At 36.6% G+C, this 18,651-nt stretch overlaps 2 protein-coding genes across 10 annotated transcripts; one reads left to right on the forward strand and one right to left on the reverse strand.

Annotated features, from left to right (window-relative positions):
* The first annotated feature begins 807 nt into the window (after positions 1–807).
* LOC116212835 lies at positions 808–6,145 on the forward strand. 9 transcript variants are annotated; one of them, XR_004157937.1, is made up of 6 exons: positions 808–1,658; positions 2,007–3,802; positions 4,741–4,817; positions 5,042–5,229; positions 5,536–5,595; positions 5,821–6,145. XR_004157937.1 is itself a non-coding variant. In XM_031547550.1 (4 exons), exons 2-4 carry the CDS (start codon positions 3,339–3,341, stop codon positions 4,217–4,219), a joined length of 459 nt encoding a protein of 152 aa, XP_031403410.1. In that variant the 5' UTR covers positions 1,063–1,658; positions 2,007–3,338; the 3' UTR covers positions 4,220–4,734. The 9 variants fall into 9 exon arrangements, 1 of the variants encoding a protein (XP_031403410.1); XR_004157938.1 differs by lacking the exons at positions 4,741–4,817; positions 5,042–5,229; positions 5,536–5,595; positions 5,821–6,145 and adding an exon at positions 3,936–4,734 and having other exon boundaries at positions 2,007–3,621; positions 3,700–3,802; XR_004157941.1 differs by lacking the exons at positions 4,741–4,817; positions 5,042–5,229; positions 5,536–5,595; positions 5,821–6,145 and adding an exon at positions 4,130–4,734 and having other exon boundaries at positions 2,007–3,621; positions 3,700–3,802.
* A 664-nt stretch (positions 6,146–6,809) lies between these two features.
* On the reverse strand, positions 6,810–10,278 carry LOC116214868 (type IV inositol polyphosphate 5-phosphatase 9). Its single transcript, XM_031550347.1, has 7 exons — positions 9,939–10,278; positions 9,666–9,773; positions 9,192–9,507; positions 8,832–9,016; positions 8,133–8,241; positions 7,884–8,038; positions 6,810–7,786 (listed from the first exon to the last, which is right to left on the reverse strand). The coding sequence occupies exons 1-7, from the start codon at positions 10,109–10,111 to the stop codon at positions 7,564–7,566; spliced, it is 1,269 nt and encodes a 422-aa protein (XP_031406207.1). The 5' UTR covers positions 10,112–10,278; the 3' UTR covers positions 6,810–7,563.
* Positions 10,279–18,651: the final 8,373 nt, after the last annotated feature.

Below are 18,651 nucleotides of genomic sequence, written 5' to 3' on the forward strand. Positions count from 1 at the left end.
ATACTGTCAAACGCCACCGTAACAGGCTGGTTATAAAGACAGTTATTGGGTATATTACAAAGCAAATGTGAGTGACCAGGATAAGATTTGTCCCTCCTATGAAACGGGAGCGATATCTCACGGCCACTTGGTGGTTAAGTCTAAAAGTGTATGCATACTCAAATGAGTCGATATAGCGATATCGAACTCATTTGTTCTGATAGACTTACCCAGTAAACCAAGAAAGAGAGATATTGAGCCATACAAGGATGCCATCGACCATGCCTTGGGCTCAATAGAGATATAGAGGACAAATGGATTATATTACACGGTAACGTAGGTCACAAGGTTCGTCGAGAAATTGACTTTTCCAATTACTTGAGTAACAGTGATGCATTGCTAGATGCCGCTCACTGTTTGTAATATTGAAATAGAGATTTGAATATTATTGTCAACGTAATTGGGAACCTACATGGTCACACACTACGACTAAATTGACGAGATATCTTGAAATAAATATAATTGTCTAATAGAGATTAGATGATTTATGGTGCGACCGATTAATCGGATATTTAATGAGATTAAATATACCGATTAATTAGACTCAATTTATTAAATTAAATAGTCCACAGAAAGTAATAAACATGGAAATATATATATATATATATATATATATGGCTGTATGTGTGTATGCATATAAGATACAATTTGGGATCTTTAATTGATTTTGTCCCACACCGGTCAGGGATTTGAAATCCTCCCCTCCAAGCCATTATATATATGGCAGTGTATTGAGATGCTGATAGATACAACATATATGCACGTATATATATGATATACATGTATGTATATAAATGGGATTATTGAGTTGAATTGTTCAACTCATTAGGACCAATTAAGTCCAATAATTTCAGGTGTTACATCGGTATTTCTTTCGAGTGTTGGCGCCTTAGCACTGCCGATCTCGAAAACTCGTCGACAAAATCGGTGTGGATACCGGTAGAGGCGTCACAGCGGGACGCTTGGTCGACAATTTTAAATATTTCAGGTACGCTTTTATTTACTCTTATTCTTCTAGTAGGTCTTGGAATTAATTTCACGAGTAGAAAATTTTGAATTTCTGTTCCTTTTTCGCTTCCGTCGGCCCTGTGAAACTAGCACGTCATGCTGATGAGGAGTGAGTCGTAGGGAGCGCTAAATATATATATAGTATTAGTAGAGATGGAGATTAGTTTGGCGAGAAGAGAAGACATTCTGGGCATATTTGGTTGTTATTTTGTTGTTTTTGGGGCCATTGAAGAAAAGATATTCTATTATCAGTCATTTTGTTGTTTTGGGTTGAAGAAAAGACATTTTATTATCAGTCATTTTGTTGTTTTGGAGCCATTGAAGAAAAGACATTCTATTATCAGTCCACGAATTTCTCTATCCTTCTTCGTCTTCTTCTTCTTCGATCGATTGGATGATTGTTTTGTCTAGTAAGAGTGAGGTTCCAGAACCTTCCCTTCCCTGACTTTCCGACGTTGACTTACAATGTCCCTCCTATGTAAGAAACTCATTGGGCACGAAATCTTTTATGATCATATCCTTTGTGCTCTCCAGAATCGCATGGGTTCTGTGATGCTAACTATTCAAAAAGCAAATGTGTCGGCTATAGATTTCTACACAGATAGATTGAGGTAAATTTTATCTTAAAAGTTTTAAATTGATTTCTTCGACTGCTTGAGGTGCTAGGGTTATGATCTTTTTGCTCTTGCTTAAATAATTTTGAGCCTCCCTCGTGGCCAGATAAAAGAAAAAAAATTGAAGCTGTAGATCCGATGGACTTTTTGCTTCTATGATATGTCAATCCTTTTCATTCGGTGTCTTATGGATAATGAATACAAAATATTCCTGCTGTTTTGTAGATATGTTATTTCAGCTATATCTCCATCAAGAGTAGATCCAATGTAACCATGTTAAACTATGAAGTCATTCTAGTCCATGTGTCCTTTTTAACATCTTCTAACTTACTTCATCTATGATAGCTATTGGTTGAAAAGAGCTATGAAATTCTCTGCAAAGCATTTGATCCTGAAGCAAAAGCTATACTAGAGGTACAATCAAATCTCAAAATATTCTTATCACAAACATAAGTTGTTTCGCTATGTCAACGCGGAAGAGCTAACTCGGACATTAGATATGGTGTCTCATCTTTATCGTGCAAAAAACATTTGCGACTTATTTTTCTTTTTGTAGATTGTGGTTAATCTAAGAATGATATGACCATTAAATTAAATTGTCTTATTGAAAGTTCCCCTTTGGAGGGCTTTACCTTTTTTCCCTCTTCTCCACTAAGTTCGTCTAGTAGTGAATAACATAATTGATGGTGGTGATAACTCCCATGGTTATTGAGGTGAAACGGATGATTCTTTGATCCGCTCCAAATGCTATATTTCTGAGGTTTGTATGCCGCTATTTTTTAAGCGTTCGTATGTCGTCAAGATTGCTAGTTTGTTGCTTGTTTTACATTATTAGCTGTTAGCATTATGGAGGGAGCTGATATCTTAAAGAAGGAACCTTTGGGGAAGTGTGGAAGATTGATGCAATACTACAGTTGTGATTGCATATTATCAATCCACGTCGCGCAAGAGATATTACTGGGATCATGGTGAAACCATAGTGTAAGTTCAGCCCCCTATCTTGTATTGAGAAACCAAGGTCATAAGTCGATGCCATGGCAATTAACTATAAAAGACCTGGAAATGTCAAGCTGGTGTATGCTCGGACGGCCGAATTCACCTAACAGATGCACTCACCTACAATGAACAACCGTGTCTGCCTGTTTGGTTTCTCCCAGTAATCGGGAATGGTCTTAAAAACGTCGATATGTTTAGGACCCAAGTCCAGCAATATGTCCATCTCAGCAGCACGGCAGACAGGATGCTGATTCTTGCAGCATTTTACATTGTCTATGCGACTACAACTGTTATCCGCCACCGAGCTCGACTAATCCTTTCCAAAGTTAACATCAGCAGAAGCCTTCATTGGCATAATCTGCATATAACCACTGGCCAATCTGGGGTCCCTTATCCGATCATATCAACACCGATGATCTCAACATACCGGTCAGTTATGCTGATACAAGGTCCAATTGGGAATTGGACATTTGCTACATCAAATGACATCTTTTGACTTCCGGATGCATCCTGCCCCGTAACCATAACCGCTTCTTCGGTTTCGATCCGGATTGATGAGCTCGGCATTAGATATGAAGCTATTGGCCTAGTAAAGGGTATGAAATGGGGAAGTCACGCTGGACATAGAAATCCATTCAATGAGGATCGAATTCAGCCACGAGAATCAAACCCGAGAATTGAATGCAAAACCGATGCAAACCGGAAGTTCTGCAAAAGCCCAAAAGATACAGAAACTACTGGAAAAGCCAGAAAATACCCTTTTTCTCCATTTCAGTGAACAAGACAAGCAGCACGAGTGGGACCAAGCCCACGGGTCTTTGCTGGGACATAGTCAAAGAAGCTCGGTTGCGGGGAACAGCTCATCCGGTGGGGTCATTTATGGTTTCGGTAATGGAGCTCAAGAGGCCGAGCTCAGACGGCGGCGGTGGCAACCGAGGGAAGAAGCTCAAGCGCAGGGAGGTAGGTGAGCACGAGACAATTTGAATTCTCAACGGAGGCTTGGGCATTTAGATAGATACCGATGAAGTGTGAATCCTAGCAGGCACTGGAGAAGAAGAAGGCAGTCGATAAGCTGATCGGAGCGGCTTATTCCGACGGCGACCCTCTCGTTTCCTTCCCCTACTTCCGCCATTACAGTAGAGATGGTACTTTCCTCGTCCTAACGCATTGTTCCTCTTCTCCTGTTCTGCTCTGCTTTGCTTGTGCTATTGGGTTGTGCTTTGATAGTGCATTTGAAAGGAAGGGGAGAAGGAAAATAATTTCTTTGATGATTCTTAGGTCTATCTGTGTGATTCGAATCGGGGTGTGGAAGTAGTCTCTCTCGTCTTCGGTTTAAGCAATATATACAAAACCTTCTCAAGGGAGCAGAAGCTGCAGTTGCTTGTCTTTTGGAAATTTAACCAGCGGCTGGTTTTTTTCATTCTGAATGTTGTCTTAAAACTGACTCTTCCGGTGGTCTTTGTCATTTGGAGTGTATGCATTTAGATGAGCATGAGTGGGCCATATGGATTGGAATGGCCCAAAGAGGAGAAGGTGAAGCGCCGGGAAATGGTTGCTCCTGAAGCCCTTTATGTATTTGTGCTTGAGACCACCGACGCAAGTGCGAAAGGGATGCCACTGGCATTGGATGATAAAGCTGCTGCGAAGAAAATTGCGGAACAGATGGGTTCTATGATTGGTTTCGTGCACTACCGTTTTATTGTGGAGGAGGAACTACCCGTCCTTTATGTCTACGAGCTACAGCTTGAACCTCGTGCTCAAGGAAAGGGACGGGGGATATTCTTAATGCAACCAGTTGAGCTAATTGCCCGCGAGAAGCCGAACCTTCTCTTCTTTGGCTTTTAAAACATTTCATTAAGATCCAAGCTTGTAAAGCAGTCAGTACATGGACAAGTTTGTGGAAATACATTTGGCTCCTAATCATTTTCAGTACTCATATTTGTGAGCATCTTGCACTGGTTTTCAGTTCCTTGCCAAAGATGAACTTGCTTCGATTTTCTGCCGTTGACTTCCAATGTCACTCCTGTGTAAGAAACTCATTGGGCATGAAATCTTTTATGATCATATACTTTGTGCTCTTCAGAATCTCATGGGTGCTGTGATGCTAACTGTTCAAAAAGCAAATGTGTCGGCTATAGATTTCTACACAGATAGATTGAGGTAAATTTTATCTTGAAAGTCCTAAATTGATTTCTTCGACTGCTTGAGGTGTCAGGGTTATGATCTTTTTACTCTTGTTTAAATACTTTTGATCGTGGCCAGATAAAAGGACAAAAATTGAAGCTGTAGATCCGGTGGACATTTTGCTTCTATGATATGTCCATCCTTTTCATTCAGTGTCTTATGGATAATGAATACAGAATATACCTGCTACTGTTTTGCAGATATGTTGTTTCAGCTGTGTATCCATCAAGAATAGATCCAGTGTTACCATGTTAAACTGTGAAGTCATTCAAGTCCCGTGTTCTTTTCAACATCTTCTAGCTTACTTCATCTGTGACAGTTATTGGCTGAAAAGAGCTATTAAATTCTCTGCAAAGCATTTGATCCTGAAGCAAAAGCAATACTGGAGGTACAATCAAATCTCAAAATATTCTTATCACAAACATAGGTTGTTCGCTATGTCAATGCTGATGTTAAGCACAAGAACTAACTCGAACGTTAGATATGGTGTCTCATCTTTATCGTGCAAAGAACATTTGCGACTGATTTTTCTTTTTGTAGATTGTGGTTAATCTAAGAATGATAAGACCATTAAATTAAATTTTCTTCTTGAAAGTTCCCCTTTGGAGGGCTTTACCTTTTTTCCCTCTTCTCCACTGAGTTCGTCTAGTAGTGATTAACATAACTGATGGTCGTGATAACTCCTTTGCTTTAGGATGGTTGTTGAGGTGAAATGGATGATTCTTTGATCCGCTCCAAACGCTATATTTTTGAGGTTTGTATGGTGCTATTTTTTAAGTTTTTTCTGCCATTTATCTGTAATGAAATGATATGACGCGTACTTGTAGAATAAGTATTCCGGTGGTCGGGGCTTGATCTAGTCGTTGGTGTTTTCTTTACCTATATGAATTGTATGGAGGAGCTGTATTTAGCTGTATTAATGTGTAATGTCTCGCATTTCTCTGAGGAGGCTGATTCTGTCACCATGAAACACTGGCAGGTTTATGTTTTGGCATAGTGATAACAGAGGTTATCAGAGGACATCACCGATAAGAACATATTGCTGAAGGTTCAGTGTGCTTTGATATCAAAGAGTGCAAATGTTTGATGATACGTTCATCATCCTCGTTTCACAAACTAAAAAGGCTCCTATTCTAGTTGTAGTTTTATATTTTAGATGACACTGAATATGTTAAATTTATCGGTTCTGACCCCTTATTAGTCAACTTTCTTTTATTTAAATAGTTGATACGGGGGGATGATTCTTGATTATTCTGAAAAGTTACAGTGCACTTAATATCTAAGTTACGTCTTTCACTTTGTCGTCATTGCAATGGCAGCAAGTTGTTTTATTCTGCTTTTAAGAATCCAATGAGTCGGTAGTTGATGTGGAGTGCCTTTGGAAGAGAAAGGAGCTAAACAATCCTATTAATATATCGCAAGATCGTGCTTATCTGCTACTTAACTCCATTTTTTGTTCTTGTTCTGCATAGAATATTACAGTAAAAAAAAAAAAAGACCTATGCCACTAGGAAGTTGTTCTTCGCACTCGAGGTTAATGTTCTATTGGCTGATTTGTTTAGCACGATGGCGGCAAGTTGCCGAATTAAGAAATGAATTATTAGTTACAGATAGCTTATAGTTGTTGGTTTTTGGGAGGTTCTGGACCACTTGAGCACTTAGCACTTCAGAGCAGTTAAAGGTCAAGATTGAGTAGTATTCATGGAGTTGTTGTCGACGACAGTCGACTTTGTGGACAACAATTGATTGCTGTTTAGGGAAAGCCGAACCTGCCTTTCATAGTATAACTGCATGGACATAGGCTGACATCCAACTGCCGGGGATTTGGATCCATCATTGAAAGGCTAGTTGGATTTTCTGTAAGCAGTTTCGGTCACTTTCCGGTGCTTTATGGCTGTTATAAGTGCGAGAAGTTCCTGCCGGATGAGCTTTTCTGCATTAAAACCATGGATTGTTAACGGGTTCGATCATTATCGCACCAGATATTCATAGTCTAGAAAAGAACGGGCGTGGAGCTGGATGCACAGGAGGCATTCGATGATTGAGATAGGAGGATGGATAGCCTGTCTGGAGCCCCAATCTTCTTGAAACTAACAAAGTTTTTCGATGCTATGTATGGCTATGATTCAATGACAGCTCATCAACAATGAGCTAAGTAACACGATTCGAGCCTTACTCGTCAATAGGAGATTAGGGCTTCTGCGAGATTGCAGGCCCTCCTGATCTCAAACTGGATCATGACGCGATGGATTGAGATATCTCAATTTGAGTCCACCCTAAGCTTTCTGCAGGGCAGTATTGGATTCTTATTCTAGATGGAGCACGGACACCCTCATCTTTTGAAGTTCTCGACATCGTGTTCATAGAATACATATAACTGTCAATTCTTGTACAATGATCTAACTGAATCATTATCGATAACTAGCCCCACTCAAAAGATCTCAACAGGACCTTTAACTTTATACAGCTTTGTCCACCATATTGTCTGTGGTCAGGGAGATCGTTTGCTTATCTGATGTCTCGCATTGGCCTTTATGAAGAGGAATCATACTTATATATCTCTGTGTAGAGGATTTATCTGTCAGTCTGTCTCTAATGGTTGCTGATTTATATATTGAAGTTCCTCATAATTTCCCCTCCCAGGCACACAGAAGAATATATTAGGCCTTAATATTCTCAGTTGCCTGCTCGTGAAGTCGGGTTCTGTCGATCAACCACACTGTTAAAGTGACGCAACACTTAATTCATCACTCGACGTCCTCTTGATTGATTTGAAGCATTCAATCCTGCCCGATAGGAAGCACTTGAAACCCGATGAGTTATGGAAGGATTCGACCTCTGTACTGAATATTGCCCTCACCGGCCTGTGGTCCGATAGTTTACACTCGCCTCTGTCATACAGGCTCTGCTTCAGGCCCTCGCCAAACCAAATTATCCGGTCACACCTGCACGAAAGGCCTGTCATTCGTATATGTTCATTATCAAGCATGACTACTTATCTACTGGCTCTCGATCCAATAGATAGGATCAGGTAAGATTTACCATGCTGGAGCTCGGAACTTCTTGCTTTTCTGGATCTCTTCACTGCAGCCATAGTAAACTTCGGAGTTCGGGTAATATTTGTAAGTCGGAGCGAATTTGATCACACCTTCTTGCCAACCTCGGAAGATACGACCCTTCATGAGCTCAGCCTTCAGCTATTGTATCCGAATAACCAATATTTTTCAATACCAGCTTGAAATAAGGTGGAATTATAGTATGAAATATTTGCTCCAACAACAGATGGTATACCTGATCATTTTCCAGTAAAACATTCCACTTCCTTCTCTCGACTAGCGCTCGAGTCGTGGAATCAGGTAGATGTATCCTGTAGTTCAGATCCCCGAGCCATATCACCCGGCTGCACAAGTTGATGCCCCGCCCGGGCATGCATAAAATTATACGTCAGGGAAACGGTTAACTGTTTTATTCATATTATGAACAACTTGGTGGACAAGTTGCAATAATTTACTAAACATGTTTCATGTTTTATATATGAAAGATGTTGATGGAAGGATGTTTGATTAAAACAACCACCAAAACGAAAGTATATGCAAACGTATCGGCATTAAGATTCCCGTATTATTATTATCATTGTTATTGTTGTGGTTCTAAATCACTTTATTATTGTTGTTGTCAATATTATTTTGCTATATTGATTCACCTACTGAGCACTTCATGACAAACCTAGCTCTAAAATAAATGATGCGTTAATTAACAAATCCCCAGGCATTGGATTTTTTTTTTAATGCCATCAACCGACTTTTTTAGTTTGGACAGTCGGTCATGTATAGTGGCCGGGCCAACTTGCAGACACCAAGACAAAATTAAGAATAATGATAAGCACACAAAAATTGCAATTCATTGATCAAAATAGATAGCATATAGTTTTTGACTCAAGAACTTTTCTTTTTTCCGGAGTAATAGAATATGGTATATTTTACGACATACTCATGGTCGAGAATTTTGCTCGGCAAATTACGCTGCGGACCAGCAGGAAAGCCCGAGCGCAACAGTATTTCTGCAGCGTCCGAGTTTCGGTGCCTTTCATCTCCTTCTCTGCCTCCGGAAGCTAAATGACTACAAACAAAGCAGAAGCTCGTTTCACGCAACAAAAATCGCACCGACACCGAACCCTGTGAGCAGATATTAGATTTACAAGTTATAAACAAAGTTGTATGAACTAATTAACGCTGTTTGTGATTAAGAAAATAACTAATGCATATGTTAATAAATAAAATACAGATGATGATATCATATCATTTGATCTAACTTATGATTAATAGAGGGAATAAAATAAGTATGGAGTACCTTGTTTCCCAACCAACCCATGATACCGCACCCAACACACGATATATTCGGGTGCTCGATGTATTTGCAGAGGTCGCTTCTCGCCCAAACAGATATGAATATCCCTACCATCTGCTTACTGATTACGCATTGGAAACCTTGCGGGCAGTCCCCGGTGATGGAACCTTGCTGATCCTTTTCTGTGGAATGATCCACAGTCGGGAGAGGCCGAGGTTTATGAAGAGCCGCTTTTATTATTCTATTCCATTTCAGTGAGATCTTGCTGTTCTCCGAGCCCAAGACGTTCCCCGCACTCAGAGGAACGATTTCTTGAAACCTGGTAAGAAGTAGAAGGTGATTAAATACGCATTATTGCATACATATAGTCCTTTTCACCGTGTCAACACGAAGTTTTAACGAGAGACACATGTTTATTCTTACCATGAAGAGTGACTAAGCTTTTTCATCAACTATAAAGTTGCCAATTTTTATTACCCGAAAACATAGATATCCGCAGGGCTCTTCCGTATATTGAGCCAATCTTCCAGGTCCAGGTCCTCAGGCGGTGCAACTCCTCCGACATTCCATGAACTCACAAAGATTCTTATAAAGGAAACAACGAAGAACAACATCAGCAAACTATCATATATCTGAGAAAAGAAACAACTTAACATACAATATTCAAAGAGATCAAATCCTTCGACAGATAATCAAAGAAATGCCACTTCATCATTGTTTTATTACAGCCCGTAAAAATTAACTTCATACTCGAAAGTTTCTTGATCAGTGCGGTTAAAGTGCTTGACGGAAGCCAACAACGAAGAATACTCGTGATTATGGTCATCAAAACAACTCGAACAATCGGCTGGTAGGTCTGCAACAAAGTTGTTGCTTCCCATGCTGTTCCTCAAGAACTTGTTCACCACCAGCTTTGGCCACATATTGATGATATATAACACTTACACACCATTAAAAACACACACACACGCGCACATAGAGAGAGAGAGAGAGAGAGAGAGAGAGGGAGAGAGAGAGAGAGGTTTTTGTCTAGGATTCCATAGAAATGTGAGGGAAGAAGATATGTAATGGAAGGGTTGAAAACATTGGGGTTAAGGAGAAGAGGGGCCTACAAAAGGGATGAAGGAAGAGATGGGAAAAGATTCAATTTGGCAAGTTGGGGGGAATGGAGACTTATATGTATTATATGTATACATATGCACAATCACGGACACACACACACATATAATATATATACGTATATTTATGTATATTATATTGCATGCAAGTCAGAGTTCTATTAGTATGTGCTACTCATGACAAAAAGAAAATGCAAAACCGAGACAGGGAAAGTTTAATTTTTTAAAAAAATGGGTAGATTAGGAAAATTAGGACCCTGAAAGAGACAATAAACGAAGATAAAAACTAAATGTTTGCTTAACAAACAAATTAATTAACAGAAGGAAAACAGAAAGAAAAAGAAAAGTGTAATTAATTATTAATCTAAGGTCGGAAAAATACAGGCTCGTGTCTTGTTTGCCTTGCACATATAATTGATTGGATGGATGTTTTGTAAGTGCTCCACTAGAGAGAATTTCACTTATCAATAGCGAATGAGAAAGTTCTCGATAATTCTTGGTCCACCTTTTTGCCTCACCCAGCCCATCCAGATAAAAAGAAAAAAAGAAATTACCAACAAGATTATATATATATATATGTGCGCGCATGTATATTTCGGTTGTAAAGAAAGATAAAAAAGTATTAAAGAGAGTGTAGTGCGGTGATAATTGTGCATGCTATTATCTGGTAATCATTAAGTTTCGGATTCGATATTCAGTTGAACTACACATATTCTTTTATTAATTATTAGAATTTTTATTTCATTGTACTAGACTTATGAGTCTTTTTTATAAGAGAAAAGAAATATCACAAATTAAGAGGATAGAAAAAGGGATGTAACATAGTGATGCATACTTTCGTTTGATAACTAATAAGTTTCATGTGCGATACTCGTCGTGGGACTACCATGCCTATTTATTAGCTGTTATGATTTTTATTTCATTATACTAAATTTATGAACCTCCCTTATAATCGAAAAAATGATATGGGAAGTGTTACTAATGAAAATTTCATAATACCATGAAAATAAAAAATCGAATTTAGAATCTTTTAATTATAAACTGAAATACATTTCTCATCACCACCTCTGTTTAACTAAGAGTAAGGTCGTATTTATTTATCAACATTAAGAGAAAGGAAATATAGTACAATGACGCATCATCATTTGGAACTTCGTGATTTTGAGTTTGACTCCAGTGTAGTGGGATTTTTCATGCCCTTTATTTCTCCTTCTATTCCTTTACTAGATCTATCATTTCGTAATCGAATATATGGAAACTAAATTTGTGGAATTAACGGAAATATGGAATTGCATTAGTTGATTAGAATTTACTACATGTAGAGTAAGCGGGTGTAGTTTAAGCTGATTCCGCCGTCGCAACAATAGTATTCAGTGGACTATAACTTGCGACAACTTTAATTAGAACTGTATCTAGAGTATATAATCTTCTTCATCTTTTTTGTTTTTTATTCTTTTTACTTATCAAAAGAAAATCGTTCATTTTTTTTTAAAATAAAGCTTGAATGATTGGAAATGATATCGATACATAAGTTCCTCATGTAGGTCAGATGTCGTTTCGTATATGCATATATATGTGCGTGTGTGGAAACTATATCTGATAGATAAGAGTATATCCATTTATTTCTCATTGTCCATAACTTTACTCTCTCTCTCTTTATGTTTTGAACTCCTTTAGACTCTTGTTCATCGGCTTAGATTGAATGCTGTTCGGAGACAATTTAACAAGAACTTGCCAATAGCACGTTTAGATAATATGTATTTCGGCGAATATATAAAAGCACAAATCAACAGTTAGAATGAGTGAGTCCTATAATTATGGGATCCAGGACAAACAATTTTGTTTCATTCCAAAAAAGATTAACAAGAGACGAATGACAATTTTGCGTTCTTCTGCGAGCCCTAATTGGGTAAACAGTTTCAGCGTGGGAAGTAAAATCCGCCGTTGGAAACAGTAGTAGCCGGCAGAGATAGCTACTTAATTAGAAAATAATTGCTTTAGAAAAAGAACGATAATATATTTTTTCTTAATTATGGAAGACATTGCTTTCGTAATTTTGGGAGATCGAGCATTAAAGGTTATTCCCCCTCTCAAAATGTACTCTTTTCGGGATTCGAACTTGTATTTTCCTCCTTATGGGGATTGGAGCTACTTACCACTCAACTAACATTTTTTTAATAAAGATAATAGATTTTTATCACATTCTTCGACACCTCTTTCCTTTAAATAAGATTTTATACTCGAATGTTGTGAACGGAGAAAAATCATGATTGAGAAAACCTTGCTTCTTAACTGGCCAAGTTGGTTCAAAACTGAATTAGTCGAGACGCATCAATTTTTTGAATACCAAATAGTGCAAATTGAAAAAAAAAATATTTTTTATTATGGGATTCTTTAAAAAAAAAAATGTGATACCTAGGTGCCAAATGGTGATCGTCGAGTTCCTTATTTTATGATAGAAACGCTTGGATTTCCTATATAAGCATCTAATTATTGTACAATTTATTTGCTACCTTTAATATAATCTCTCTTCTTTCCTTATGTACATAAATTGTCGATTGAAGAACAACAAGATTGATCTCTTCGGAAGGTAAGAGAGTTTTAGGGTTTTAGGACACTTTAATTAGTTCATGTTTTCTTGAAAGGCTGAGAGAAGAAATTTCTACAAATTCGACCGAGAAACATGCTTGGATCGGTTGAGAAAGGGATTAAGTTAAATCTGTAAAAACATAAAAACCCCGACCATTATATCGGTACGTCTCTCACAAGTATATGTAGCAATATCCATAGACTCGTAAAACAAAGGTGCCATAATTTAAAACTATATCATACAAGCGTGGCTATGAAATGTATTATCTTGTGGAGTATTATAAGAGTCGTGAAAAGTATGCGATCCGACATTCTTGCCCGCTTCGTGTCACAAAGGAGGACGGACACCGAGTGAGTGTTGAAACTCATCATTTGTCCAAAATGTGCCAGAACTTTCAGCTTGATTTCAATACAAATGCTAATTGCCATCGCTTTTCCCATGTTCTTATCATTTCATTGCTGCATCTAATCCACAATGGGCGTCCTCCATATGTCTCAAACTTGTCCTATATCGAATTTTTCATCATGTCATGTAGCTACAAACCATATATTAAATATATTTTGATAAAGTGTCTAGGACCACTCTATGAGATATGGAGCCCTAACATTCCAATTGTAGAATAATGTTTTTGGTCCCCCAAATAATTTATCCTTAGGGCATTAATGGGGACCATTTTGCTTCTATGTGCCCATCCATGAGACACTAACATAATATATATATATATATATATATATATATATATATCTCTCTTAAGCCTTGATGCCCAGGAGAAGTAGTCGAGATAAATTTCCTCAATTTTTTTATAAAATTGTCAAAATAATTGAAAATGTTGTGGCGAAAAATAGGGTTGTCTTCCATTCATTCATATATAATCTGAATATCTATATATATATATATATATATAATTTGTAGACAATCATGTCCATATATTAGGCCTGGTTTGGGAGTGTCGTTGCTGAAATAAAAGTGCTGAAGTATCATTGCTAAAATATAAGTGTTGATTTTAGAAAAAAAACAAAAACATTTGGAAGATAACAATTTGAAATTGCTGAAACTAAAATTAATGCTTAAAATAGAGAACAAACAGAAGCAGTTTTTATAAGTATCTATCAACTTACTTGAGAAAATCACATTTTCAATAGCAAAAATTAGTCAAACCATGGTTTTGAAAGAATTCACCAAACACTGTTTTTGCTTAAAACTCAACATAATAAGCATTTATTTAATCGCCACCGCACTCCCAAACGAAACTTTAGTGGGATCACAAATCAATAGTTACGACAAAATACGAAGGGAAAAAAATCATACTTATATACACAGGAACAGTCTACAAATCTACATGATTAAATATGCGAAAGAAATTAAATAAAGTTAATATTTCTATTAATTAATTATATATTACTAGGTCAATTTGAGAAATAGAAAGGTGTTCAAGGTTAACGTTCATATTTTTGAGTCCTCATAAGTTTACAAAGAGAAAAAAAGAGACCAATATATTATTGGATTAACTCGTAAAATAATCATGTCTCATGCACGTGAAAATAGTATTATTATTACATTACGGGCATATTTTTAAAATAAATTTCTGTTATTGCAAAAATGTAGAAACCTTATATATCTATTTTCTTGAAATAATAGTATATTTTACTTGACAGCTTTTAATTTGTTTGATCAATCAAAGTATTTCAGCTAAATGTTTGTAAATTCATTCTAAAATTTACAAATAACAATGTGAATCTATCATATATATGGAGCGAATGATGTGCATAAATAAATATTGGATGATTGAAAAATAGTTTAAAAAAGGTATGTGTTATATAAATAATGCAGAAAATTTTCTACATATACAACCGTTGGTAAAGTCACCTATTAATAGAATGTAAGAGTTGTTTCTCTAAAATCGAAGATGTTAATAAGAAGTGGAAAGATAAAGAATGGAAGAAAATTACGTAAAAAAGTGGAAAGAATGCGTCTTTATTCGTGTAAAATATGTACATATTTGTAATTTCTTATTTAAATAGTCATTGTCATTGTAAGTGATCTTTGTCTGAAGTATGATCAATCAATTGTTTTAAGAAACGAATAATAAGGTCATTAAAAAATTTTAATTAAATAACAAAGAGTATTAACTAAATTTGGTATATTATCTAAATATAAATCTAAATATTTATAAATATAATATAATGTAATAAATTAAATTAAATTAAATTTAAATATATTGAACTATAACAGGTCCATAAGCAACATAGTGTGCTGCCTGTCCCAACTTTACTATTTCTTTTAAATTTTAAAAACTTTCACAAAATTTTCGTTATTTATGTTAGTACCTTTTTCTTTTCTCAAATATTTCGCACTTTTTTTTAAGTATATTCTTGCATATCTACTCCGCTCAAAATTATCCTCTTCCCCCTTTCCCCTTTCCTCTGCAACAGCTTCGCCCAACAGTATAACCCTAACTCCACCCCTTTCATTGGCACGTTTGGCTCAGCCTATGAGTGTGCAGATCCCGGTACTTTATTTTTTTCACGATACCCAAACCCTACTCTATGAAGGACATGTTATTAGATTTTGAACTGCACTCTACCATATTGAGTCATGAAATCAGAACCTACCTGAAACTTATATTATACCACAGGTTCCAAGTATCCTATTAGAACATGTAAATTTTTTTGTCTCGCTATATAAAACCGAAAATGTCTCATTCATAATCAATAATCACACAAAACAGAATGTCGATATAGATTTAGATTTTTTAAAAAAATATTAGTGACCATATAGGAATTAGTTACCTTCTCCCCCTCTCTCCTTTCTCTTCCCCTCCGATCGGGCAATGGAGACCAAGTTAATTGAGATGGCGACTCTGACTCTACATTGGGTGGTCTGTGGCAACCAAGTTTGAGGTCAATTGCACTGCAAGGTCCCTCCTCCTTTGAATGGGTTGTTCTTGGAACTATTGTCGCTCCTCTAAGACGTCTTCGAAGTCTTAGCCCTCGATTCGTGGTAGAGACGGTGCTTGTTAGCAGCCCAAAGGTCGAGCGGCCCTCCTGTTCTTCCTTCCCATGAAGGTTCGTGTGGTGAAGATCTCCCCCTCCCCTCCAGTATTCATGCTGCAAACCTCTCCTTTCAGTCTGAGCTAGGGTAGTGTGTGTGGTGCACACGATGGCAACGGCGAGAGGGCATCGGTTGTGGCGACCTGGCACATCAACTGGCCACAACCAACCCAGACAGCGGCCCTAAACTTCTCTTTCCTTCCTCGTTTCGGCTGCTGCAACATCAATGCAACTCCTCCAACCTGACCTCTTTGACCGATCAACTTCTCCACCCTTTCCTCTAGAGACAGATTCTTCTCTCGACACCCTGTCTGTTCCTTGCGATAGTATCCTCGCTGACGCAGCGAAACTAAAGAATAATTGTAATCTATTGATTCGCGCACGAATGTCAAAAAACAATTTTCTATAACCTGTTGATTCTATAAATACTAGGGAATAAGCATCAAATTCGTTGATTTAATCAATGTCGAATTTGGAAAAATAGAGAAAATATTCTTTCAAAATTTTATTCATCCAAAAAAACTACTGTGTTTAGTCCAAGGGCTTACAATGATTAAATAGGCTTAAACGAAATTATAACGAAGGAAATAACTATTCCGTAAAATAAACTATTCCCTAAAATAAACTATTCCCTAAAAATTACAAAGACATCCAAATAACAATAAAATGTTTGTTTGAGGCCCTAAACGATGGAATTTGGCTTAAATCTTGTCTCTTCACAGCCAAAGGCTGTGAGTTGTGTTCCAGAGGTTGTTTCCCTTGAGACAGGATTGTCAGAACCTATTTTTCTCGAGATACCGATTTACCACTTCTTCTGTCGCATCATTCTCCCCTGGGTGGAGTGAATTCGCCCTCAAATTGTCATCGTCCGAGCTATCACCTCGATCTTCACGAATAGAGAGATTAATACACTTCTATTCATAAAAAAAAAACTATTGTGTTTAGTCCAAGGGCTTACAATGCTTAAATAGGCTTAAACGAAATTATAACGAAGGAAATAAAATTATAACGAAGGAAATAACTATTTCGTAAAATAAATTATTCCCTAAAATAAACTATTCCCTAAAAATTATAAAAACACCCAAATGACAATAAAATGCCCGTTTGAGACCCTAAACAATGGAATTCGGCTTAAATCTCGTCTCTTCACAGCCAAAGGCTGTGAGTTATGCTCCGGAGGCCATTTCCCTTGAGACAAGATTATCAAAACATATTTTTCTCGAGGTACCGATTTGCCACTTCTTCTGCCGCATCACTCGCCCATCTAGACAAGTGATCGAGCTATCAATCCATTATTCCTATCTCTCGACTTCAAAAATCGACTTTTGTGGCTTGCCCCTTTTTTTCGTTGGTTTTGCAGGTCTTAGCTCCCCTTGTCGTGATCGCTGGTCTGAACCAATCAAGGGACCTCGAGCTTCCTTGGGTTGATTACTTAGGGATTGGGGACTTCCTTGGTTTGATTACTTGGGATTAGGTAGGATGATTATGCCTGTTGGTTACGATTGTTGGTGGGATCTTACGCTGGAATATTTGTCCGAGACACTTTAACTACCCCACTTCATTATGAAGTGGAATTTTATCGTGGATTTAGGATGTTCTCCTTCCCTATTACTATCGGGGTCCATGATAAAATACTATTAGCAGGTTGTGATCGGAACTTACGATTGCAAGATAGTAAAGTATAGTTGTATCTGATCTTCTCTTATGGTTCTTCCTATTATCCTTTGTAGTTTACCCGTAGATTAAACCATTTGTTCAGTTCTTATAATTTCCAATTAGGCATTTTATTCTGTATCGGTTTTTGCTATGGATTAATGTAGGATCCACTTAATTGCTTGAGAAAAAAAAAAACTCCGCTCTTTGAGACGGTGGGTTTGTGTGCACCAAATTTGGCCATGTGTCGCAATATTGCTTTTCTATTTCACAAACTTTTGCAAACTTTTCATTATTTTCATTTGTGTCCTTTTAATTTTTTTCTATATTCCGTAATATTCTTTTAGGTACTTTCTCGCATAATCCATATCCATTCTTTGAGGCAATTTTAAATATTTCTATTCTATCATAAATATGTCAAATTACAATAATGATTATTTACAAAAATATCTAAAACCGATCATAGTAAAGTATCAAAAAGCATGCATGCCCTTTACTTTTACAGAATGTGCGTTGTTTTCTTTTTATATTATAGATATATTAGATATAAATAGAGCTACATAAGCGAACTAAACTATTAGGTATAGTGGTGCCACTTCTGTTACCTAATCATTATTGTAATCTATATATACATACATATATATATATATATATGTTGTACCTTCTGAACAAATAATGTTAGAATGGTCAACATTTATTGATATATAAAAAGGATAATCTCTATGCAATAAATAGTATTAAAAAAATAAATATTTACTGATATAAAACTAGAAATTTCAATATCTAAATGATAATTATTTTTATATCTAATTTAGATAAAATTAAATTTAAAAATAATTAAATTTGAAAATAAACTTTACTTAAATTAATTTATCTAAGTATTTTTGCTCTCAATATGAAAATTTTTATTTGTATTTAAAAATAAAAATTAGAAATGAAACTTTTCTTGAATTAATTTATGAAGGTATTTTTTTCTCTCAATCTAGAAATTTTATTTGTAAAAAGTTAATTTTCAAGTGATAGGTTAACTGTACAATTTATAAACAAACTAA

The sequence above is a fragment of the Punica granatum genome, chromosome 7 (genome assembly GCF_007655135.1).
Source record: "Punica granatum isolate Tunisia-2019 chromosome 7, ASM765513v2, whole genome shotgun sequence".
NCBI classification, from domain to species: domain Eukaryota; kingdom Viridiplantae; phylum Streptophyta; class Magnoliopsida; order Myrtales; family Lythraceae; genus Punica; species Punica granatum.

Bases quoted from the DNA above. Each gene is read 5' to 3' on its own strand.
- LOC116214868 (XM_031550347.1), bottom strand. From the start codon at position 10,111: ATGTGGCCAAAGCTGGTGGTGAACAAGTTCTTGAGGAACAGCATGGGA. The intron at 9,017-9,191 runs GTACTCCATACT...ATCTGCTCACAG, and splicing joins TGGGTTGGTTGGGAAACAAG to GGTTCGGTGTCGGTGCGATT. The intron at 8,039-8,132 runs GTATACCATCTG...CGGATACAATAG, and splicing joins TTTTACTGGAAAATGATCAG to CTGAAGGCTGAGCTCATGAA.
- LOC116212835 (XM_031547550.1), top strand. From the start codon at position 3,339: ATGCAAAACCGATGCAAACCGGAAGTTCTGCAAAAGCCCAAAAGATAC. The intron at 3,618-3,699 runs GTAGGTGAGCAC...GAATCCTAGCAG, and splicing joins AGAAGCTCAAGCGCAGGGAG to GCACTGGAGAAGAAGAAGGC. The intron at 3,803-4,142 runs GTACTTTCCTCG...GTATGCATTTAG, and splicing joins CCGCCATTACAGTAGAGATG to ATGAGCATGAGTGGGCCATA.